General features: G+C 37.1%; 1 protein-coding gene across 7 annotated transcripts in view; it reads right to left on the bottom strand.

Annotated features, from left to right (window-relative positions):
• PRKD1 (protein kinase D1) overlaps positions 1–24,137 on the bottom strand; it is a 289,465-nt gene that overhangs the window by 110,687 nt on the left and 154,641 nt on the right. For all 7 annotated transcript variants that reach the window (XM_070504191.1, XM_070504187.1, XM_044765419.2 and 4 more), the window contains one exon: positions 19,154–19,292. In XM_070504191.1, the coding sequence (XP_070360292.1) occupies positions 19,154–19,268 (115 nt within the window). In that variant the 5' untranslated portion in view covers positions 19,269–19,292. The remainder of the gene's footprint in view (positions 1–19,153; positions 19,293–24,137) is intronic.

Consider the following 24,137-nt stretch of genomic DNA (forward strand, 5'->3'; position numbering starts at 1 on the left):
ACTTTTTCCTCCTCTATTCAACGTCATGCATATTTCCAAGTCAATAAGTATAGACCTCTTTCATTCTTCTTTCTAAGTATTATATGATATTTCATAGCAATGAAGTATCAAAATTTATTTAGTCATTGATGGGCACTTATTATAGTGGATTTCTAATTTGTTGCTAATAACCTTGTAAGAGTATTTCTACATGTCAAAGTATTTCTAAAGGATGGAGTGCTAGAAGTGGAATTGCTTAGTCAAAGAGTTTGTTTTCTAAAATTTTTGAAAGTTCCTACCAAGTTGCCCACCAAAAGAACTTTACCAACTTGTTTTCCAACAAACAGTACGTAAGGCTGCACATTTTTCTGTACCTTCATCAGTACTGGATGTTGTCTGGGCTTTCAATTTTTGACTATCTGCTAGGTGAAAACTATATTATATTAATTTGCATTTCTTAGACTACAAATGAGATTAACCATCCATTCAAATGTTTATTAATCACCTCCCATTTGGCTTCACATATTTTTCGTTCTTCTTTTGAGAACTGTCTGGACAGATCTTTGCACACTGTTCCTTTGATTAATTTCACTTGTTCCTATTTCTGCAGGAGCTCCACATACATGCCTGCTCTTAATCCACTGTCTTTTAGGGCAAAACAGTCTCCAATTCTTGTGTTAGTGTTTTATATTTATGACATTTTTAAATTGTTCAGAAGTTTAAATATGTTAATAAGTTTGAATCCAGCAATAATTTCTCTTATAGACTTAGAGTTTTGTGTCACACTTCAGAAGCCTTCAACCTACAATTTATAGATTTGCTTCTTAGCTGTTGACTGTTCAGAATTTATTTTCTAAGTGGATATCCAATTGTTCCAACATCACCTATTGTATAATCCATTCTTTTTTCTACTCATTCAAAATGAAACTAAATTTTTATACACAAACATGTCTCTTTCTTGACTACAGTTTTGTACGGATCTGCCTAACTCTAATTCAAAACCATGTTGTCTTAATTATGTAAATGTATAATATGTTTTGACATCTGGAAGGGTAAGCGCCCCTCTGCTGTTCTTCTTTTAGAAGGTATTTTTAAAATTTTATTCTGAAAATTTTCAAACCTGAAGAAAGAATATTATACTGAATGCCCATTCCTAACACCAGATTCAAAAATTATCAGGATTTTGCCATATTTGCTTCACCTATCCCTTTTAATTATTTTTTTTCTTTGCTGAAGTATTTTAAAGCAGATTTCAGACATTTTGTCATTACACCTTACATATTTCAGAGTGAATTTCTTAAAATAGAAAAAGACATTTTCATACATAATCACAAATGTCATAACCACATCTATTGAAACAAACAAAAGCTTCATTTCTTGGTAATTTCTACTCAATAAACAAACGTCTCCAATAGTTTTCAAAAACTCTTTTTTTTAATTGACTTGTTTGACTAAGGTCCAAACAAGTTCAACATGACACATTTGGTTGTTATGTCTCTTAAATCTCTTTTGGTCTAGAAAAGTCCCCCCTGCTTTTTCTTTTTTTCCTCCCTTCCCTCCCTTCTCTCTCTTCCTCCCCTTCTCTCTCTCTCTCTCATTCTCATTCTCTCTTTCTTTCCATTCCTTTCTTCTTTTCTTCCTTCCCTATCTCCCTCCCTCCTTCCTTCCACTACCACTGACATATTGAAGACGTCTAATCACTTCTACTCCTTGTTTCCTCATTTAACTTGTTCCGCTTTGTCCCATATTTCTTGTGAAAGAAAATTAGCTCTGGAGGATTGATTAGATTCAGGTTCAACTTTTTTGGCAAAAACACTTTATGTTCGCGTGATGGTTTCTTTTATGTGTCAGCTTGGCCAGGACACAGTACCCAGATATTTGATCAAACATTATTCTAAATGTTTCTTCAAAGATATGTTTTTAGGTGAGATTAACATTAAAATCAGTAGACTTTGAGTAAAACAGATTACCCTCTATAACGTGAGTGGGCCTCATCGAATCAGTTGAAGACCTTAACAGAAAGAAGACTGACCTCCCCCAAGAAAGAGGGAATTCTGCCAGCAAACTGCCTTTGGACTTAAGCTGGAACATCAGCTCTTCCCTGGGTCTCCAGCCTCCTGGTCTACCCTGCAGGTTTTGGACTTGCCAGTCTCTACAATCACATAAGCCAATTCCTTAAAATAAATCTTTCTCTCTCTCTACAGATACATCTACACACACACACACACGCTATTAGTTCTGTTTCTCTGGAGAACTCTGTCTAATACAGTTCAGTACCGTGTATTTCACTTCGCATAACATCTGGAAGCCCAGGATATCGGCCTGCCCCACTTTAGTGGTGCTGATTGATGAGTAGATTCAGGAGACAGCCTGATCTTTCCATTCTGAAGTTCCCACCAAAATTTCATCTAATGCAGAGGCTCTCAAAGTGTGGTCCTCAGACCAGCAGTGTGAGCATCACCTGGAAACTTGCTAGAAATGCATATTCTTGGCCACATCCTAAACATACTGAACAGAAACTCTGGAGGTGAAGCCCAGCAATCCGTGTTTTAACAAGTTTCCCGGGAGATTCTGATGCACATTAAAATTTGAGAACAAAACCTGTAATGGTTTCATCCATTGATGAACACTGCCGGAATCAACAACTTCATTAGAGGCTGCAAGATAGTGATTTTCTAACTCTATCATTCATTCCACATTGTTAGTTGGAATATTTCCATAAAGAATATCTTTTCCTCATAAACTTGTTACTATTTGGTTATTTTGCAATGCAGTTAGTACAGGAAAGGCAAGATAAATTCTTAATTCTTTCCTTTTGCTTGTTATTATTTTCAACATTTTCAACAATTAGATGGTTCCCTAGTTTTTTCCAGTGGTGTTCAGTATTTTTTTTTCTTTTTCACTCTATCTTTGTCCCACAAATCACAAGCTCATAGATTTTTATATTCAACGTCTTCATCAACTGAGCTTATTGTTTTTGATGCTTAAATTATGCCACATTTATTCACTGAGAGGCTCCTATAACCTTTTGACAACTCATTTAGTCTTTGATAACTTCTTTGCTTCTTGGCACAACAAAATTTTGCAGGCTCATCTTGTACATTTCCTGTCTCAGACCTAAATCCTCCAACCTTCTAAGAATCACAAAAAGGCCACAATCTGAATATTCCAAATAGTCCTATTCTTGCACATTTCCCTTCCAGATCAGCTTTGCACATTAAATAAAATTCCTTTTAGACGTTATTAAGACTGCATTTCATTCATGATTAATCTAGGAAGAAGTGAAATGTTTATTTTATTGAATCTTCCTATTTAGGAATATAGAACTTTCTCCTTTGCCCTTCTTTTAATATCTTCCTGGAATGTATCATAGTTTTCTTTTAGAGGCATTAACATTTCTAAGGTTTATTCCCTAGTATTTTATGGATTTCCTCAGCGATTTATGGTTTACTACCAAGCTTATTCCAAACACTCTAATTACCTCTAAGAGATATTCAGTTAAGTCCCTTAGATTTAAGTATTAGACAAATTGTTTTAAAAAAATAATACTTGGTTTTTCTCCATTCTAATACTTGCCTACAAAGTTCCCCACATCATTAGCAAAGCTCTCCCATACAATATGTAATAATGGTGGCATTGGACCAGTCTACTGCGTTTTATTCCAGACTTTTATGAAAATGATTCTTCCTCACTTCACTGTTACATGAAATACTTAATACAAGTTTCTTAAAATATACTTTATCACGTTAAGGAAGTTTACCTTTATTCCTAACTTGCTACAGATTTATCACAGAGAAGGATGCAAGGCTTTTCCAGTACCTATTGAGTTGATCACATCATTTTTCTCTTTTAATCTATTAATGTAGGGAACTACATTAATAAATTTCTGGAAAGTGTACAATCTTTCACTCCTAAAATAAACCCCATTTAGATTTTCAAAGTTATTGGTAAAAATCACAGTCTGAGGATCTCATGTATAACATGGTGACTAGAGTTGATAACACTGTATTGTATAGCAAGATAGTAAACATTTTTATATTTGTTGCAAGATATATTTTTACACAGCTTAATTTTTACTGTAATGTTAATGTGTCAATTTTCTCCAATTTGCACTACAATACTAGAAAATTATTACTAAGCAAAGTCTCTTTTTTATGGCAAACTCACATCTAGAGATAAGAGGTTCCTATACTCAGTGATTAGCACCTGCTTCAGAAGCAGATTAGTTATGGAGTAGAGAAACTCCGTAAAAGTGATTCAAGTACACAGAGTGTGCTTTATCATTGTTACTACTAAAGAAGTAACAAAGAGATGTGCTTTATTTCCCTAAATAAAAGGAAAATGTCTGAAAGTGTAAAAGAATTATTTTATAGCTTTTGCTGGCTCAGAATCACACCTACTTAACTATCTCAGAAGAATTCCAATTTATAAGTTTTAAATCTCACCACATAAAACAATAAATGCAAAGAGATGATTAACATAAGTTTCAGGACACACAAAGAGACAGGGTCAGGGAAGGGGCAAATGAAGGGTTTTCAGGGTTATGGTATTGCTCTAATTCTCCAGTGGGATGATTGGGGTATTTGCCAGAGTTCTCCAGAGAAACAGAACCAGTAGGCTGGATGGAAGGATATATATATATAAAAGAAGGAATTGGTTGACACAATTATGAAGGCTGACGAGTCCCAAGATCTGCAGTCAACAAGCTGGAGACCCAGGAGAGCCAATGATACAGTTCCAGCCTGAGTCTGAGGGCAGGAGAAGACCGATGTCTCAGTTCAAAGACAGTCAGGCAGACCGTCCTCCCTTGCTCTGCCTTTTTGTTCTCTTCAGACCTACAAGGGATACGATGGGTCCCACCCACATCAAGAAGGGCAATTTGCCTTATTCAGTCTATTGATTCAAATGTTTACCTCCTCCAGAAACACCCTCACAGGAACACCCAGAATAACGTTTAACCAAATACCTGGACACCTGTGGCCCAGTCAAATTGACACACAAAATTACCCATCACCAGCATTCACTAGTGTTCACAATTACCTCTTTAAACTATATGCGTGTATGTGTGTGTGTGTATGTATTCTCTTTACGTTTAGTAAGAAAAGCTGAACTCAAAAATATTACTATAACAAGTGCCACTACAACTGATGTTATCAAATGTAGTAAAAGAAAATAAACTCTTAAAGTTGGGTTTTCAATAAATGAATGGAGAAGAGACAAATCTTCCTTCCAAAAGAATTCAATTTAATATAGGTAGATACTCCCCCGTTCTAGAGGGTGGAACTTATCTTTCACCCTTTGATGGAGGGCTAGACTTATTAACAGAGTATGGAAAGAGAAAAACAGTAACTTTACAGTGGAGAAGCCAGGCAAACCCCACCCTAACCAAGTGATGAAGGTTAACATCATCAGCATGTCATGTCAATGTCACGTCCCCCTGATGTGATGTGATGAGAAATGTACTTCACCTCCATGGTAATTTTTATCAAACATCCATAACCCCAGTTTAATCATGAGAAAAGCATCAGATAAACCCATATTGAGAGCATTCTACAGAATACTTCGTCTGTCTTCCTCAAAAGCATCAAGGTCATGAAAAATAAGGGAAGTCTGAGAAAGTGACACAGATCAGAGGAGACTGGGGAAACATGACAACTTTTAAATGCAGTGTGGTACTCTAGACTGGGTCCCGGAATGGAAACAGAACAGCAATGGGAAAAAACTGGCAAGCGAAATCATGTACCAATGTTGATTTCTTAGTTTTGACATATGCACCAAAACAATGGAAGATGATAACATTAGGGGAAAGTAAATCTGGGTCAGGTGAACTCTCTGTACTATCTTTGAAACTTTTCTGTGAATCTAAAACTATTCAAAAATTTAAAAGTTTATTTTAAAAATTATCAGGTTTTGACAACTGGCTTCCTTGCTTGGGTGCCATCATCTATGCAGGCTGGTCTGATTTCAAAGCTGGAAAGATGTATTTGTTCTTGTCTCACTCATTCTGTGTGTACTCCAGGAGACCAAAAATAGATTTCAGTCACTAGAGACAGCAAACCAAGACCTCTGCTCAGCACTAAATGTTTTTTGTTGTTGTTATTTTTGTTTTTTTGAGGAAGATTAGCCCTGAGCTAACATCTGTGGCCAATCATCCTCTTTTTGCTGAGGAAGACTGGCCCTGAGCTAACATCCGTGCCCATCTTCCTCTACTTTATATGTGGGACACCTGCCACAGCATGGCTTGCCAAGCGGTGCTATGTCCGCACCCAGGATCCGAACTCCACTAAATGTTTTTTAAAGCATAAAACCAGCAAGAGTAGAGATTTACATGTAAGATAATCCTGAGGTTGCTGTTAAGCTTGAAGGACAGCAAGATGAATCCATTTGGCTCAATATATAAACATTATACATTAATTCTAGGTGGGAAAGGTAGCATATTAAGGCTACAGAATTAAACAAATATTTTTCATTAAAATTTTACAATAATTATTTATAATAATATGTCATAAGGCCTAATGTGTTTTTTAACTTAAGAATTTTCCAAATATTTTGACTCCTTAAAACTAAAATTAAATTTTTCCATTCAAATTGAGGTCCACTGATGAAGTCTAAATTGCCAAGCAAAGCATATCAATCATGAACAACTATTTTGAGGGTGACTACTATATATCTGGCACTGAGCTGTTTTATGGACTTTTAAAGAACTGTAACACATGATCACTGTTCTTTCGTATTGCTAATCTAGTTGGATATAAAAGATAAATGCATATCAAGTACATTCACTTTAGCAAACTTGTGTCTTGCTCTGTCATTGCTTTTCACGCCCTGATTCCACAGGAGACAATTTTTCACAGGTCAGTTCTCACAAACAGAAACTATTTTTTAAGTGTGTGAAATTTATGTGGTGAAAGATCTCAGGTGGGGCAACATTCACACATAACCAAATGATTTCCACTTAGACCTTCACAAATATCAACGAGGAAAGGATGGAGCAAACCAATTTCAAACTATCCAACTTTAGTTTCAAAACAGTTATTCCTAGTCACTGTGAAGAAAGATGTCTTTGGATGAGGACTCCATACCAGATCTTTATTGTTTCCAAACGTCTATCATTCCTAAATACTCTGACTGTGCATAACATAGTGAAACAAGGGGGAGTTTTTGCTTTAGCTTTGGTTTTTGTTTCCACATCACAGGATTACCATGTGGGGGAAAAAAATCTTTTCTCTCTTCATCTTGTTTTACTAAGGGGCCAACTGCTTGATCTCATTGAGAATTCAACACACAACTCTACATTATCATGTTCTCAGGATTAACAAGTTATAATGATTGAAACTTCAAAAACCTTCTAAGGAAAATAAAAATAGAATGAGATGAGACCCAGAGTTAGCCAGAAATTTTTCAAATTCTGGAAACTGAAAAGCTGAAATTGCTTCATAACATGAAAAAAAAAATCAGAGCTTGATTCAAATTCCAATTCTTCTATTAAAATATATGTAGGAAAAGAGATATTTGGTGTCTTTATGTGTCGATTTCACCTTGAGCCCGAAGTCAACACTGGAAACAGGTTAAAGACGTCTTAAAAATACTTGGAAAATTCGAGGTACAAATACATTGTGTAGTATTGCTCTTTTCAAATACATCTTTCTATTTTGTTCCTCCATGCTGGCATAATGTCTTGTGCTATTGCTGTTTGAGACTTAAAACAGCTGCATTTCTAATTTTGGCAGATTACGAGGGATTTTTATATGGGCTGCATGTTAAAAGCAAATAAACGACATGCCAACCAGCAGAATGCGAGTGCTGGGCAGATGGTGGCACGGCTGAGTTATTGAATTGAAGTGTTATGTGCCACCAATCGTGGAACATCAAAAAGGGATATTTGGCAGCTTTTCAAGTGAAGTCCAATCTTTTACCTCAAACAAATATCCATGCCCATGAAGTCTTCAGATAGCCACTCAGCAGCCATTCTCTAACCGGCCTTTGTTAACGCAGGCAGGCTTCAGTCACTTTATGTCACTGATTTTGATGGTATATACAATTCTGTCTTTCTTTCCTTCCTTTCCTCTTCCAAGCTCTCGTCGTGTGTGTATGTGTGCTTATGTGTTTATACAGAGACAGAGAGAGCCATATGAATATGGAAACAAAGTATATACATTACAATTTTTGCCATTACTAAGGGGATTAGCACTGTACAGGAAGAAACCAAGAAAGCATTCCAAAATGTCCTCACAGTGAAAAAGAGAATCCATCCATATAAGATCACGAAACTATCTTGATCAACCTTAACCTTCATTGATCGATCTTGATCAATATATTTGATTGATTAAGCTGCATTCAGAATGCTACTAGATAAGTTTCCCCAAAACCCAGAGAGATGATTTTCCTGACAATAAATATCTGGGCACTATACCAAGAAAGGTTTGGCCTTCAAAAGCAGGTTTTCCTCTGATTCAAAGCAGTTTCTGAAGTATGAGGATAAAGTAATATGACTATTTTAAAATAAATATTCTAGAATTTACACACTTACCTAAATGCTGTCTTTTCTAACTTGGACAACATCCACTGTCAATCATTGACATTTTATTATATTTTGTATGTTTTTGTGAGCCACCACAATGTACTTTGGGAAAATGTGAGATTAAACAAAGAAACAGCCATTCATAAATTGTAGAAATAGTCTATATACCATAGCATGACGCTGTATTATTCTTCCTTTTCTCTTTCCTTTTCTCCACCCTACTTTCCCTGTTTCCTTCCTTTCTAAGATGATTGTACAAGATCCCTCTGTCCTAGGCAATGTGTTAGATATTTTACATTATTATCAGAGTTAAGCCTCACTTTGAAGGTGAGGGAATTGTCGCCCAAACACTAACTAGCTTTCCCAGTGCTACACAGTGAAGAAATGGGCAGCTGGGAATTGAACTCAGGCAGTTTAGTTCCAGAGCTTTCAACCAGTAGGGTATTCTGTGTAGCACACAATGAACTAAGATTGAAAAATTAAGAAACTACGGGAAAATTGAATATTGTGCCAAATACAGTAGTAATAGTGATATAGTATTGACCAGGTATCATGATGAAAGGTGGCCTGTGAATTCAGATTTGAGGGGCCAGGGCCAAAGCAAGAAGCCAAGCCAGATGCCATAAGAGTAACATTATTTATAAAGTACAGCTGTTTAGGGAACTAAAACTTGAGGAATTTATCCCATAAGGAAGTCAAAGGGCAACATAGTGAACAATTTCTCCCACAAGATTTCTGTAATAAATATGCCACCAAAATTTTCAAGTGTTTTATTTACAACACCCCTCAATACATCATATTAAAGAGCATTTTAGTCAAAGCATTCTGAAGGATGTGAGTGTGCAAACAATGTGATTCACAGTTGTATCTTTAGGGGAAAATATGATTTATCTAGATGTTCTGTCCAATAGAACTTTTTTTGATGGTGAAAATGTTCCATATCAATATGGCAGCTATTAGCCAAGGTGTCTATTAAACATTTGAAATAGAAAATAGCCACACACAGTCAGTGGCTATCACACTGGACAGGGCAGAACCAGAGGAATGGTTGGACTGCATATCATTCAGTTGATTCCATAAATAGAAGTTCATATTTTTAAACAAGTGGACAAACTAAAAACCCAAACAGTTTTGTTCTCTAGTTTGAGCCTTGAGCACAAAAATTTTGTGTTGTTTAACTCAGCAGAAAACTAATAATTTTTTCAAAGATTCTGACTTGAAAAAAATCCATATCACCCCTGTATAGAAACGAGCCAAAATAATACCGATTTACAAGATACTACTATTGCCAAAACATTTTTTTATATTATGGTCAGAGTCTCTAATTCATCTATTTTGGTATCTCTGATGTGTCAAAATCTTCATTTTTGAGTTGGAGTGTGAGTTTTGCAAATAAGCCCCAAATAATTCAGAGTCAAATCTGGTAAATAAGGTAGAATAGGAAGCCATTTTTTGTGTGTTTTATAAACCAATTCATGTAAAAAGGCAAAAAAGAACAATGTAACATCTTACTATATTTTCTAGGATTCTGAACGTGCAATGTCCTATGAGATCCCGTTGTACCATCGAGGCACTAACATGCTAAGATTTATATACCTGAGACGATTAATTCTCTACCCTAAGAAACAAATATAAGGAATTTTTGGTTACACGGAGACCAGACAATATAGAAAAAAAGCCTGCTTTCTGTGGTTTTCACTACCCTTGTGTCCTTTTCCTATTTATCTGGATAAGTTATAAGAGAGTCTTCACTTAGAGAAGTTAGAGATGAAAAGAGAAGGGAAGAAGAAGTTATGATTTCTGGCTGGATATCCACTTGCCAGATGGTGCAGAACTAGGCCTTAGGCTAATTCTGTGTGAACAGCGGGGCTTGATACGTCCCTCTCTGAAAACCACGGTATGTACACGGACAGAGATCTACGGAGATTTAGGCTCCAGTTTTGGAGCACATGACTCAGCTTTTCCTATAGATCTTGCCAGCTGACCCTTAGGCACAGACAGCTGTTCTGCTAGACGGATAAAGCTACGGAGCACCAACATGAGGAGTGGGAGGGGGAAGAGCAGCAGCAGGAAAGGTCAGCCAGCATCTCAGGATGTCAGTCTTTATTCCTTCCAGACACTGAAATAGAAAGGTCAGAGCCTGTGGCCAGCCCCAGGGTCACCACTATGAGCTCTAATGCAGGTATGGAACTCTGAGGTTCCAGGTGAGGAAGAGACAATAAATGGATAAGCAAGTAAGATTAGGACTGGAGGGGAGTGTATCACAAAGGAGCAACTACTGAATACATTTTAGAAAGAAAGAACAGCTGGGGAAGAAAAGAGCAATGGCTGGGAACACGGATTGAAACAAGAGTGAACTGGGTCTTGTAGCAAATGGGATTACTTGATTGTGGTGATGAGCATAATCCGGGAGTTGTAGGGATTAGAAAACAACTGGTGTTCTATGAATTAGTTCTCATTTCACGTGAGAAATGTTGTGAAAGAAATTGCAATGTTTTGAAAGCAGGCCTGGATTTCTAAAACTAAATAATTTCTAAAAAATAATTAGTTTTTGACAATGTGTAGAACATAGTACAAATCCAGGAAGAAAAAGATGAGTCAGATGAAATTAATGTTGTTATTACTAATAAATTAGGCCAAGGAGGACCAATGGTAGGCACTAAAATTCAATTTCCACAGAACAGCAGTAACTTTTGGATATCATATATAATGCACCAATGAAATCATTCGTTTGTTTGTTGATTGGTTCATTTTGTTAATTCAAATATTCATTCATTCACTCAACAAATAGACATTGATTGCCTGTGTTATGCCAGGTCCTGAGTATTCAATCTAAAAATAAATTGATCCTGTTTCAAGAAATGTGTAGTCCAGTGGGGTGGAGGTGGGTGAGAGGGTTTAGTACTTCACATTTGCCAGGCATCTTATCAAATGCCTTATATTTATTCTCATGAAATTTACAGCCCAATCCTATATTGGAGATATTGTTATTGTTATTAGACAGGTGATGGATAAAGACTCAGGGAAATGAGGTGACTTGCCCAACATTATATAAGAAATAAATGGCAGCTCCGAGACGCAAACCAGTCTTTGGAAGTCCACTATCTATCAAATCAAAGTTATGTGGCTATATGCCATAAAACAAAAATGATGCATATTTCTGAGTTAACACACGTAAAGCGCTTAGAACAGCGCCTAACACACCGTAATACCATCTATGCTCTTACATCATCATCACTATTGTTAGCACAATTTCCTCAAGAACAACATGGGGGAGAAATATTATTTATTCAAAATTAAACAGGAGAAATATGATGCAGCAGAATGCAAAATGTGCATAAAATTTTCAAATGAGATAAGATTCTTCAAAGACCTTTTCCGAATAGGGTTTGTCTGATACCCTATGTTACCTGGGAAGAATGTTTTCACTCTGCCTCGACACTTAGGGGCACTCGGGTAAAAACGGACAGAGAAACAATGCACTACTGTGTCACATCTCCCTGGAGAATTCACCCCACGAAGGGGCAAATAGCTGAGGAAACTACCAAAGTAAGGAAGGAGTCCTCCAAGCCCCTGGTCCCCATTGAGGTGACAAATGGGGAAAGGTGGGAATGCCTGCTCTTTGCATTCTCTTTTCTATGAAAATGGTTTAGTGTAGCACAAAGAAACTAGAACCAGGTTTACTTGAAAGATAAGGATGGGGAGAAAATTAATATTAACAGTAATAAGAAGGAAATGCTGAAGACACACTTAACATAAACCATACTTAGAAGCAAAGAGTAATGACCTGTAGTCTCACATTTAAATATTCCATCGTTATGAAACCACCCACACAAAAAATTGCAACTAAAGTTGAACAGGAATTGGCACCACTCAGCTTGGCATATTTAGATGTCCAGATCAACTACTAAGAAATATAAAGTGAGTCCTAAAAGGCAGGTCTTTTACAACCCTAATTACTCAAGCAGTATTAAGGCTGGGGAGGTGCTTCCCACGATTATTTCTGCTCTCTTAAAAGCAAACAAAGAAAACTATATCTACACAATGTACTCTTGGGAAATAATAATGCAGTGACCGAGTATATCACTCTCAAGGCTTTCCTTTTCCACCTATACTTCAGAGGGGGTGAAAACACTGCTAAGCAAAGTACTGTGTCTGAGAGAAATGGAGAGGGTGGGCACAATGCCATATAAATCAATAACTTACACTTTCCATAAAAGAAAGGAGGACCCTGCTAGAATTTTGTTACCAAATTTTTTTTTTTTCTGGCTTATGGTTTAGGCATTGAATCTTAGTAACAGAAAAACATGGTCATAAGGATCTCGTAAGTAGAGTGACCCTAAGACACTATTTCAATTTCGATCAGAGTTGTGAATTTACATGACGGGATCCTGTCTGAGGAGGGGCACGGGTACTTTACTATTCCATATTTTGTACGTAACTCTACAAAGCCTCGAGGGTCCTCCTAACCTGATCACAGTTTCTGTATCTATTATTTATTTTTTCATGAGGAAGAGGGGGATAATGGTTCTGTGGTAAAAATCATGTCAATGGAACTTGTAGCTCATTGCTGGTTTTGTTGTTACAAATACCATTAGTGCATCCCTCAAATATAAACTGTCTTACTATAGTAGGAATTCTTTGAAAAGGTCCTCAGGAATTCCTGTTTACTGGTCCAAGTTCAAAGGGTTAACTTGAAGTTGAAGTGAATAGCGACTGAACACTTAGATTCCAGCTCTGGCACTACCTCTATTCACTGCAGGACGTGGGCAAGTTAAAATTTATATTCCATAGCTTTTAAGATATCTGATTGCACTACCTCCTGGAGTCACTGCAAAGGAAATCAAATTACTTACGTAAACTGCTTCGAAAGCTTGTGATATGTAAACAAAGATTCCTTTCCTCCTAACTCCTGCTTTTTCATGGCTCAAATATTCCCCTCCACGAGAGAGAAGTGGCCCACGCATAGAGAGAATGGATAGACCCTCTCAGACCATATGATCCACAGGCTTGACCCAGAGGAGTACTGCCAGTGTAGACTGCTGAACCCAAAACTCATTAGATACTCAGAGGGAAAAAAATTATCTTGTGATAAAGTGAATTTGGGAAGTGACCTTGGAGAGTTATTCTTCATAATAGCATACACTAAAGTTCTGAAGAGTCCTTCAGTAAATACTTCCTTTAAAATTGTACAACACAATATTTCTCAAAGTTATCAGACTAGAATTCCCTTTTGTGGCATGTTTAACAACCATGAACATCATGGGGAAAGGCTGCTTAAAGCGTTAGGAGGAGAAGCAATGAAAATAGCTAAGGTTTCCTGTGCAGTTGCTATGTGTAGAAGTTCTCTGAGGTGCTTTACGTGCACGAACTTATTTTAACTTTGTAATAACCATACAAGGTAGGTGTTAGTGTTGTCCCCAATACAGATGAGGAAACTGGAGCACAGAAGGATTACATGTCTTGGCAAAGATGTAAGTAGTGAGAATAGAGAAAGGATATGAACCCAGATGATCTGGCCCCGGGAACTGTACTCAGTCATTACACATACCACTTTACTTGCAGACTGAAGAAAACATGGAATCCATGTACTATTAGCACCGAATGATACTTTCATCCAGTAGAAGCTCTGTTTTTTATTAAAAAGCAAACAGAAAAGCCCTGAGTCCCAGAGGTCATGCAACTTGTACAAAATTACAAAAGAAATCAATGGTACTACATGACCAAGAAATCAGTTCTTCAGCTCCTCAGGGCAATACCCAAACCATTTGGCAAACACATCACATGAGGGCAAGACTGGGGACTGGGAAGAGGAAATGTGATCACCCTGAGGCAGCTGCAGCTCTCCTTAGAGTCCTCTCCATTTTCGCATTCTCCTTCATCAACTCTATCCAAATGGTTATTATAGCTCTTTAATTTCACCTCCAAAATATTTGTTGATCTCTCTACCTCATTTCAGCTCTTCTGTCACTGCCTGTGTAGCCCCACAGTCCCTCTGCCTGGGCTCCAGCATTAGCTTTCTACTGAGGCTCCTCTCTCTATATAATGGGGAACAAATAACCACATGTGGAAACAGCATTTTGGCAAAAGTTATAAATAATACAGCATAATCTCTTGTAAAAAAACAATGAAAAAGTCCAAGAAAAATATGGATTTTTATCATTAATGCAAGAAAGATTCAACATTTAGCTGTAAGACTTTAAAACTGTGATTTCATTTGAGAAATTGTTGTAGTCCTTGTCTATTTTCCATTTAGCCATTTACAAGATAGATACATGTACACACACACACACACACAAACACCTGCACAATTATTAGAGATCAAGCCCCCCAAAACACAAGAAAACAAAAAGAACTGAGTCATGTGAATGCAGTCCTGTTATTAATTTGCTGTGCCATGGCTGAATTATCAGGCTTTGATAGAAACTCATCATGAAGAAGACTTCAGAAAAATTCCATGAACTTTATTTTATAGTTCAGTACCATACACTTGAACTTGACTTTGGCTTTAGTAAGAGAAATTTCCATTTGCAGTGTTTTCCTACTTCATAACAATAGTAACAATGCTAATCCTTTGCTTAACAAACAAAGAAAATTTGCCAGTGGTGGGAGTGTGTATGGTGGGGAACTTCCATGGAATTACTTCTTTTTTCTCCATAACCCTAACCCTTCCAGCCATGAGCAATCTTTTCCTGGCTTACTGGGTCTAAATGCACTAGCTCACACATGCAGTGTTTTTCAAAAAGAAAAGAGGCGGAAAAGCCAGCAAATTAGCAGGAGCAGCCTGGTTAGTACTAACAGATGATGAAAGGTCTCAGCAGAAAATGACATAAGCAAGAGAAAATTCTTGATGTTGTCTGAAGAGGCAAGAGTATTTATACCTTCCTGAAAATTAACTTTTTCCATATTTTCTCACATTTTTACTATATTCCTATGTCAGAAAATGTTCCTGTTGGTGGAATATTGGTGAAATATAAAAAGAACTACATTATGTTTATGTCGAACTACAGAGTGAAATTTAATTTTTGATGAGGAAAAACAGAAAATTTGGTTAAACAAATTTTAACAGTAAAATTATAGTCTCCAAGAGGAAAATTTCCACAGCATGTTTATGTTCTGGAACTGATCAAAAGGCAATAGAGGGGATTTCCAGCATTTGCTCTCCTACCCAGCCTCACCCACTAGAGTTTGAATGAAGCGGATCCTCAAACACACCTCCAGGAAATGGCATATTTCTCTGGCCAATCATAGCACTCCACCCTCTTCAGGGACTAGTTCAGAAATGAGTATGTGGCCTCAGCTGCCTTGCACCCATGGCCTGAAGTGTCTTGGTAGCTATCATTTGTCTTCCCTCAAATTATAATGCAGTGCAATCCTGCCCACATCACAGGCACTAATTTCTTGTCAGGGCTAAGTGAATGCATAGCAAGGAGACTTGACCTTCAGTTTACTTTTGAGGATATATCCAGAAATAACATTTTTACAACAAATAAATATTTTTACAAAATTTTGTCTATGTCATAACTTCTTCATTGCCAACAGTCAATCAATCAACTCATATAGGTTTATTGAGAACCTCATGTCTATTGTAACAAAAGGATGGGGGTAGGAGAAGGCTGCCAAACACTGGTATGGCCAGGTGAAAGATGGATCTGCAATGAGCCATGTAGGCAGGAGACTATGTGTCTTGCTGTCATGTGTGGCTCAGGATCAGGAATGGCAAAAATGGACAGTAAGATAATTCAGATTACAGACAGGTTTAGCAGGCTCTGCAGGGCATAAGAGAGTAGGAGGTAGTTGAGACTGCATCAAAGTGATGTAAGACATGCATATAGCAGGCCATGTGCTGTGGGGAGAGAAAAAGAAAGAGGAAAACTACAATTCAAAAGTGGTAGGGAGTTGGTGATTTTTGAAAAGTACAATGAAAAAGACAGGGAACAGGTATGTGCATTTGGTAGCGATGTGCAAGATGGAGGAGGAGCACCCCAAATGGAGCACACAGAGCTGGAGCCATGCCTTACTGATGAGGCAAGGTATGGGACCATGCTGCAAGTGACTACCAACAAACAGCCATAACAAGGAGTCTGAAGAATGACAAACATGCATGTTAACAACGCCAAAGACGACTGGATATATAAAATGGAAAGTAAGATTAGAAGTCTGATGCTGAAGTTTCTTTTTGCCATGGCTAAAAACAAATGAGTCTTCAAGGAAGGAAATCACCTCATGCAACACTATCAAGAAGCCAACACAGATAAGTGAAATAAATAACAGTGGGACTGGAGGAGGGTGGTACAGAAAACAACCAAAAATGGCATTGGAGAACGGGAAGAGGATCATTTCACTCAACTCCTCACCCAGGAGTGGAGGAAAATGAGAGGAAGCTCTCCAATATTGAAGGGAACGGAGCATCCATTTCAGGAGAGCCAGGCTGCCAGTGAGGCAAGAAGACAGGGAAGAAATAGTAGGCATTGGATCACAAAGGACTCAAGGCTCAAAAACGGTATGGGAGAGAAGGTCAGAGTGATGGGGGAAAACAGGCTGTGCTTTGGAGGGGTGGGAGGTTTTAAGAAAAAACTATATTTAACATTTATTGAATAAATCACAATGCTAAGCATTAGAGTGAGAGAGGAGCTAGAAAGAAGTTTACAAAGTTTATAGATAACTGCTGGAGATATAAATATAATTGAATATATCTAAAATTAAACATACATAATTGAGTAATTGAAGGGTGAAATGATGTTAGGGAAGTTTGACTATGTGAAGTGAGAAAAGGGTTTAAAGGCTCCAGGTTCAAGATTGGAACTGGGCTGTTACAGAATGGCTTCTTATAAACACCAACAAGACAGCTGCTAAGAGGAGAGGCCTTCCTGAGCCTCATGCCAGGAGAGAGGTGAGAAAGAGGGCTGCCCTTAAATGCCCTCTCAGCATGGCAGCCAGGGAGACAGGAAAGGCAGGAGATAAAAGGTGGATGGCACAGGAAGTGGAGCATGAGCACAACGAAGTTCTCAGTTGCAAAGATTGGAGAGGAAAAGCAGAATGGTGTCAGGACTGGAGGGCTGCGCCAGGTCAGCAGGGGGAAGGGCAGGTCCGGCTCACTGACCTGGGATAACACGCAAATGGGCAGCCCTCCCCTCCACAGGCACACCCACACCCAGCTTGCATTCAATCTGTCTGGTACTACTAGAAAGCACTTGATAATAATGTAAAAAGGAAAGACAAGTTAAATTTTGAAATGCAATTTTTAAAATACTCATATATTTCTGGACATTACCACAGGAAAAAAAGACTCATAAAACACATTACATTACTTGCAAAACACCCTTGCTATGGGTTTAATATGAATTATGGCGAGAACAGATCCAGTGCCTGATTTGCCTGAATAATTGATTTCAGGCAGTCCCTAGTGTTTAGAAACAGGAAACTTAGAAAACAACAGTCGAGGCCCTAGTTTTGAGGCGAGGTGCAGTGAGCCGATGTCAAAAGAACCAAAGAAAAGGAGATGTGAGAACCCAGTCAAAGCAAGTGATGTTTGCAAAAAAAATTAATAGAAAACCATGAAAGCTTTTGTTTTTTTGATTTGTTTATTTAGCAACTGGCAACTCTATAGACAACAGGAAAATTATTACTTTTATCTAGCAAAACTAAGTTGTTTTATAGGCTCCATCTACAAAACAAAAACGTGGCGACTCCAGGACCTCACACAGAATAGGTGATTGATAAAGAGAAAGCAAAGTGGACTGAATCGAAGCAAAGACCAACCGAATTATCACAAGTGCCCCCAGTACAGGACTCTGAGCAAGGTGAGGAACTTGAGGAAATGAAGCCTAGAATCATTAAAGCTAACAGATTTCTTTTAGTCAAAGAGATAACAAGCAAAGAAGGCCGGAGGAGAGAAAGGAGGAATACGATCTGAGTTTCTCAATAATGACTCAATTTTAACAAAAATAAACAATGAAAACCTGGACCCCTTCACAATACTGCACTGATCATTGTTGTAAGGTTCCCTGCCACAGCTGTTCTCTGACATTTGTTTTTTTAATTAAATGCATCCATTTCTGTATTGATAGTCACAGTCCGGTTACTAACTTCTAAATCCCAAGCAAGAGATCCCAATCTAGGCAGAGCGAAGCACAGCCATTTCTCAAGGAGTGAGTTAGCTAGTGTCACATGCCACAGCTGACCCGCTGTAAGTCCTGAGCTCTACTTTCTGACTTGGTCTTGGCTTATAGCTCCTGGACTTTTGACTCAACTAGAGCAGCCCTGCTGTTATTTCTTGGCTTTCAAACATATTGCACATCTGGGGCCCTGACATCTGTCTTAGTTTCACCGTTGGTGAGTTTTGTTTGCTTTTGCTGCCATCCCAATGACTCAAGGTAATGAATGAAGGTATATGCGTGCATTGTTGGGGGGCTGGGGAGAGTGTGAAGTTTCCAGAAGTGATGGGGATAGTACTGGGCGTGGAAAGAGCCACTTGAAAGGAAATCTTTTGCTTTTTCCAAAGTAATTTTGAAAGTTCATGTAGACAGAGCCCTAAAATCTCTTTTAGGGGCCGAGTTTGATGGATGTTTTCTGTGCTGCCTTAAAAACTAATGCCCAAGAATTCTTCAAATACAACTGATTAATCTATGGATAGAGAAAAATGTATACTACCTGACAAGACAACTTCAATAAGATCACCTTCCTGGATATCACTAGCCGTTTTCACCAGCTGAAGGATGTTTTCAGAGGTAGGGTCGTGGCGAAAAAGCAGGATCTTATCATACATTCCATAGAAACCACATTCGGGGAACTGCAAAAAATAAACATCACAATAGATTAAATGTCAAAATCCTCCTAAATTTAAAATAAAAACCAAATAAATAAATGTCAGGGCACAAATACAAGCTAACTAGAAAAGCTCAAGGTATCTAAAACATTAAAAATAAAAATGAATGGTAAAATTGATATCAACATGACTCCAAGAGCGGAAGAAAGAAATAACATATTCTAAGGGCAATAACACCAAATCATCTTCTAATTAGGGAGCAAGAAAACAGGAGAGCATGAGATAAGATTCAGAGAAATTCCTGGCAGTTAAGGTGATTAAGAAATAGAATAGATGGGAAGAAGTAAATATTTTCACACAGCCTGCAGCAATCCAACAGCATAAAAATAAGGTCAGTTTATTATAATTCCATTACACATACTGTTGTAATTTCTTTGCAAAACAAAAAAAAGTCAGTCATTTTGACATATTCAAAAAGAGGAGATGATTCGATAAATCTAGACATGTTCTGTATATGGGCAGAAGTGATCCTTTTACTCAGGAAAGCACCAGAGGAGATGACCCAGCTCTCCCCGGGGTTGCTGCCCCTTATACCATACTTTGTTTTCATGCAATCTAGGTTAAACAAACAAGTCCAATAGCTAGAAGTCAATCGGTTTTAAGTATACCTAGTTAATACTTTCTTTACAGGGATAAATCTGAGAGCTCATCACTCAAGGACTATCTCCCAATAGCAGGCATATAATGAAAGCTAAATGAAAAATATTTACTAATGCACAAACCTAGAAAAATCATAATAGTAACAATTACTATTATAATATTAACAATTACTATCATTCCCTGCATTTCCTCTCTTCCTTCTAATGCCAGAGAAGGCCCTAAATTCAAACCATAGCCCTAACGGTGAATTCCGTTTTAAACGTAGAATTATTTGATAAAAGGGTTGGAACATCTTTAAGGATCTTAAAGCAAGTTTCAAACTGATTACAGAAGTGTCAATCCACAATCTCAGGAGCAGAGTAAGAGAAGGTCCGTTTGTTCTAGCATTAGGTATTTTTGTTTGTTTTAAAACAAGCAAACAACCTGGGCTAATTTGCTGTGTGAAAAGGGCTCTTTTATTGTACATGGCCTTTTCACATAATTATTAAGGATTGTTACGTCTTTTATAAATTCGTATTTGTAACACAGTGGAAAAAGGATCGTCAACACCCATGGAACCAAAATCACAATCAAGCCATGAAACATTTTCATAAACCCTCCCAAATGTTATTGTAGTCCCTTGTAGTCAAGGCCACCCACAATCTTGACCCGAGGCACAGATCCTCTTTCTGTCACTATAGATTAGTTCACTTGCTATAGAATTTCACACAAATGAAATTACACAGTATGTACTATGTACTCTTTTCTGGCTGGCTTCTTCTGCTCACTATAATGCTTTTGTGACTCATTTATACACACTGCATTTGAGACTCACCTCTTTGTATTGATATTAGTATTTCGTTATATGGATCTAGGATAATTGTTTATCCATTCACCCACAGATGGACATTTGGTTTTTATCCGGTTTGTAACTATTACAAATAAAAATGCTATGAACATTTATGTACAAGTGTCTCAGTGGGCATAAGTTTTTCATTTTTTATAAGTACCTAGGAACAGAATTTCTGGGTCACATGATAAGGGTATGTGTGATCTGCATGTCTACCCTTATGCCAATACCACATTATATTTATTATTGGAGCTTTATGCTAAGCCTTGAATTCAGGGAGTATAAGCCCTCCATCTTTTTCCTTTGCAAGATTGCTTTGGATATTATAGGTCTCCTGAATTTCCACATACATTTTAAAATCATTTTGTCAATTTCTACCAAAAAAATCTGCCATGATTTTCAATGATATTGCATTAAAAGGCAGATCAGTTTGGGGAGACCTGTAGTATTTTACCAATGTGGAGACTTCTATTTTGTTATGAAAAAGGTATATTGTCCTATTTATAAGTTTCTTTTAAATTTCTCTCAAAAGTGTTTTGTAGTTTTCAGTGTATAGGTCTTAGGCACATTTGCTAAATTTAACTCTAAGCATTTAATATTTTCATGCTATTGTAAATGACTGATTAAGGTATAATTACCATACAATAAAATGCACTGTTTTAGTGTGTAGTTCTGCAAGCTTTGAAAAATGAATACTATAACCACATGCCATATATAGAGTATACACACCACAGCCAAGATATAGACCAGTTCTATCATGCAAAAAATTTCCCCATGCCCATTTGTAGTCAACTTTTCCCCTGACCCTCAGCCCCTGGCACCACTGATCTGTTTTCTGTCCCTATAATTTGTTTTTTCAAGAATGTCGTACAAATGGAATCATACAATTCATAATTTTGAATCTGGCCTTTTTCACTTGGCATCATGAATTTGAGATTTTCCCATGCTGTCACACGTATCATTAACCTATTTCTTTTCATTGCTGAGGAGCGTACCATTGTAGTGCATGAATATACCACAGGGTATGTATCCACTCCTTAATGGAGGAGCATTTGAATTAGTTCCAGGTTTCAACTATTACAAATAAAGCTTCTATAAGTGTTCACTTAGAGGCTTTGTGAGAACACAAGTTTTTATTTCTCTGGGGTGTATGAAAGTATCTAGATAGCTCTGTAAGAAACTGCCCAACTGTTTTCAAAGTGGTATACCCATTTTGCATTCCCACCAGCAATGTATGAGGGTTCCAAATGCTCTGCAACCTTGACAGCACCTGGTAATGGCAGCTGTTTTTATTTTAGACATTCGAATAGGTGTATAATGATATCTCGTGGGTTTAATTTGCATTTCCCTAATGACTAATGATGTTGAGCATCTTTTCATGTGCTTATTTGCCACACACACACACAGACACGTCTAATCAACTCCTTTGCCCAGTATTTTTTTCATTTAAGTAACAAATGTACTTTATTAGCTTATCATCAGATTTAAATTGCAAAAAAAGTTTACCTTAAACAGGAGTGAGTAAAATAAGATGAAATAGGTTGCTGGGATACCTGTATTTTTCAAACGGGAAATTGAAGTTTCTATTAAATTTTTTTTAAAGTTAATTTTTATCGAGTTTATGATAGTTTACAACCTTGTGAAATTTCAGTTGTACATTATTGTCTGTCAGTCATGTTGTAGGTGCACCCCTTTGCCCTTTGTTCCAGGTTTCAACTATTGTGGGCCTTTGTGCCCACCCCACCCCACCTTTCCCCTGGTAGCCACTAATCAGTTCTCTTTGTCCACATGTTTAAATTCCTCATATGAGTGGAGTCATACAGAGATTGTCCTTCTCTATCAGGCTTATGTCACTTATAATTCCCTCAAGGTCCATCCATGTTGTTGTGAATGGGACGATTTTATCCTTTTTTATGGCTGAGTAGTATTCCATTGTATATATACACCATATCTTCTTTATACAGTCATCAGTTGATGGGCACTTAGGTTGCTTCCACATCTTGGCTATTGTAAATCATGCTGCAATGAACATTGGGGTTGCATGGGACTTTTGGAATTGCTGACTCAAGCTCTTTGGATAGATACCCAGTAGTGGGATGGCTGGGTCATATGGTATTTCTATTTTTAACTTTTTGAGGAATCTCCATACTGTTTTCCATAGTGGCTGCACCAGTTTGCATTCCCACCAGCAGTGTACGAGGCTTCCTTTTTCTCCACAACCTCTCTAACATTTGTTACTTTTTGTTTTAGTTATTTTTGCCATTCTAATGGGTGTAAGGTGATATCTTAGTGTAGTTTTGATTTGCATTTCCCTGATGATCAGTGATGATAACATCTTTTCATGTGCCTATTGGCCATCCATATATCTTCTTTTCCTTTGCCCAGTTTTTAACTTGAGTTGTTGGTTTTCTTATTGTTGAGTTCTCATAGTTTTTTACTTATTCTAGACAAAAGTTGTTTATCAGATACGTGTTTCACAGATATTTTCTTCTAGTGTGTGGTTTGTCTTTTCATTCTCTAAACATTGTTTTACGAAGTTCTTCATTTTCATAAAGTCCAATTCATCAAATATTTCTTTACGGGTTATGCTTTTAGTTTAATGTCTAATAAGTTTCTGTAAAACCTAAGGCAACACAGATTTTTTTCTCTTATGTCTTATTTCACAAATTTTATTGCTTGGATTTACATTTGGGTTTATGATTCACTCTGAGATAATTTTTGAATGAAGTAAAAAATATAGATTGAGGTTCAATTTTTTTTTTCATATTCTGGAAGATTTCTATAGAATTGGTATAATTTCTTCTTTAAATGTCTGGTACAATTCTCTAGCAAAGCCATCTGAGACTGGATTTTTTTTTTTTTTTGGAAGATTTAAAACTACATATTCAGTTTCCTTAACAGATATAGCATTACTTAGATTTCAACTTCCTTTTAAGTGAGCCTTGGCAATTTGGATCTTTCAAGGGACCTATTCATTTTATTTGAGCTGTCAAATTTATGTGCATAAACTTTTTTCATATTATTCCCTTATCACCCTTTTAATGTCTATAGGACCTGTAATGATGTCTCTTTATTAATTTCTTATATATGTAATCTGTGTCTTCTCTCTTTTTTGCTTGATCAGTCTGGTCATTGGTCTATATACCTATGTTCATGCCAGTTCTGTACTGTTTGATTGGTGTAATATATTTTGAAGTCAAAAAGTGTCAAGCTATCATCAACTCAATGGATGCAGAGAAAGCATTTGACAAGATCCAAAATCCATTTATGATTAAGAAAAAGAAACTCCTAAGAAAATGGGGATAGAAGGAAATTACCTCAACATAATAAAGGCCATATATGACAAACCTACAGCCAATATCACACTCAATGGGGAAAAA

This window comes from Equus asinus, chromosome 2 (genome assembly GCF_041296235.1).
Source record: "Equus asinus isolate D_3611 breed Donkey chromosome 2, EquAss-T2T_v2, whole genome shotgun sequence".
Taxonomy (NCBI): Eukaryota; Metazoa; Chordata; class Mammalia; order Perissodactyla; family Equidae; genus Equus; species Equus asinus.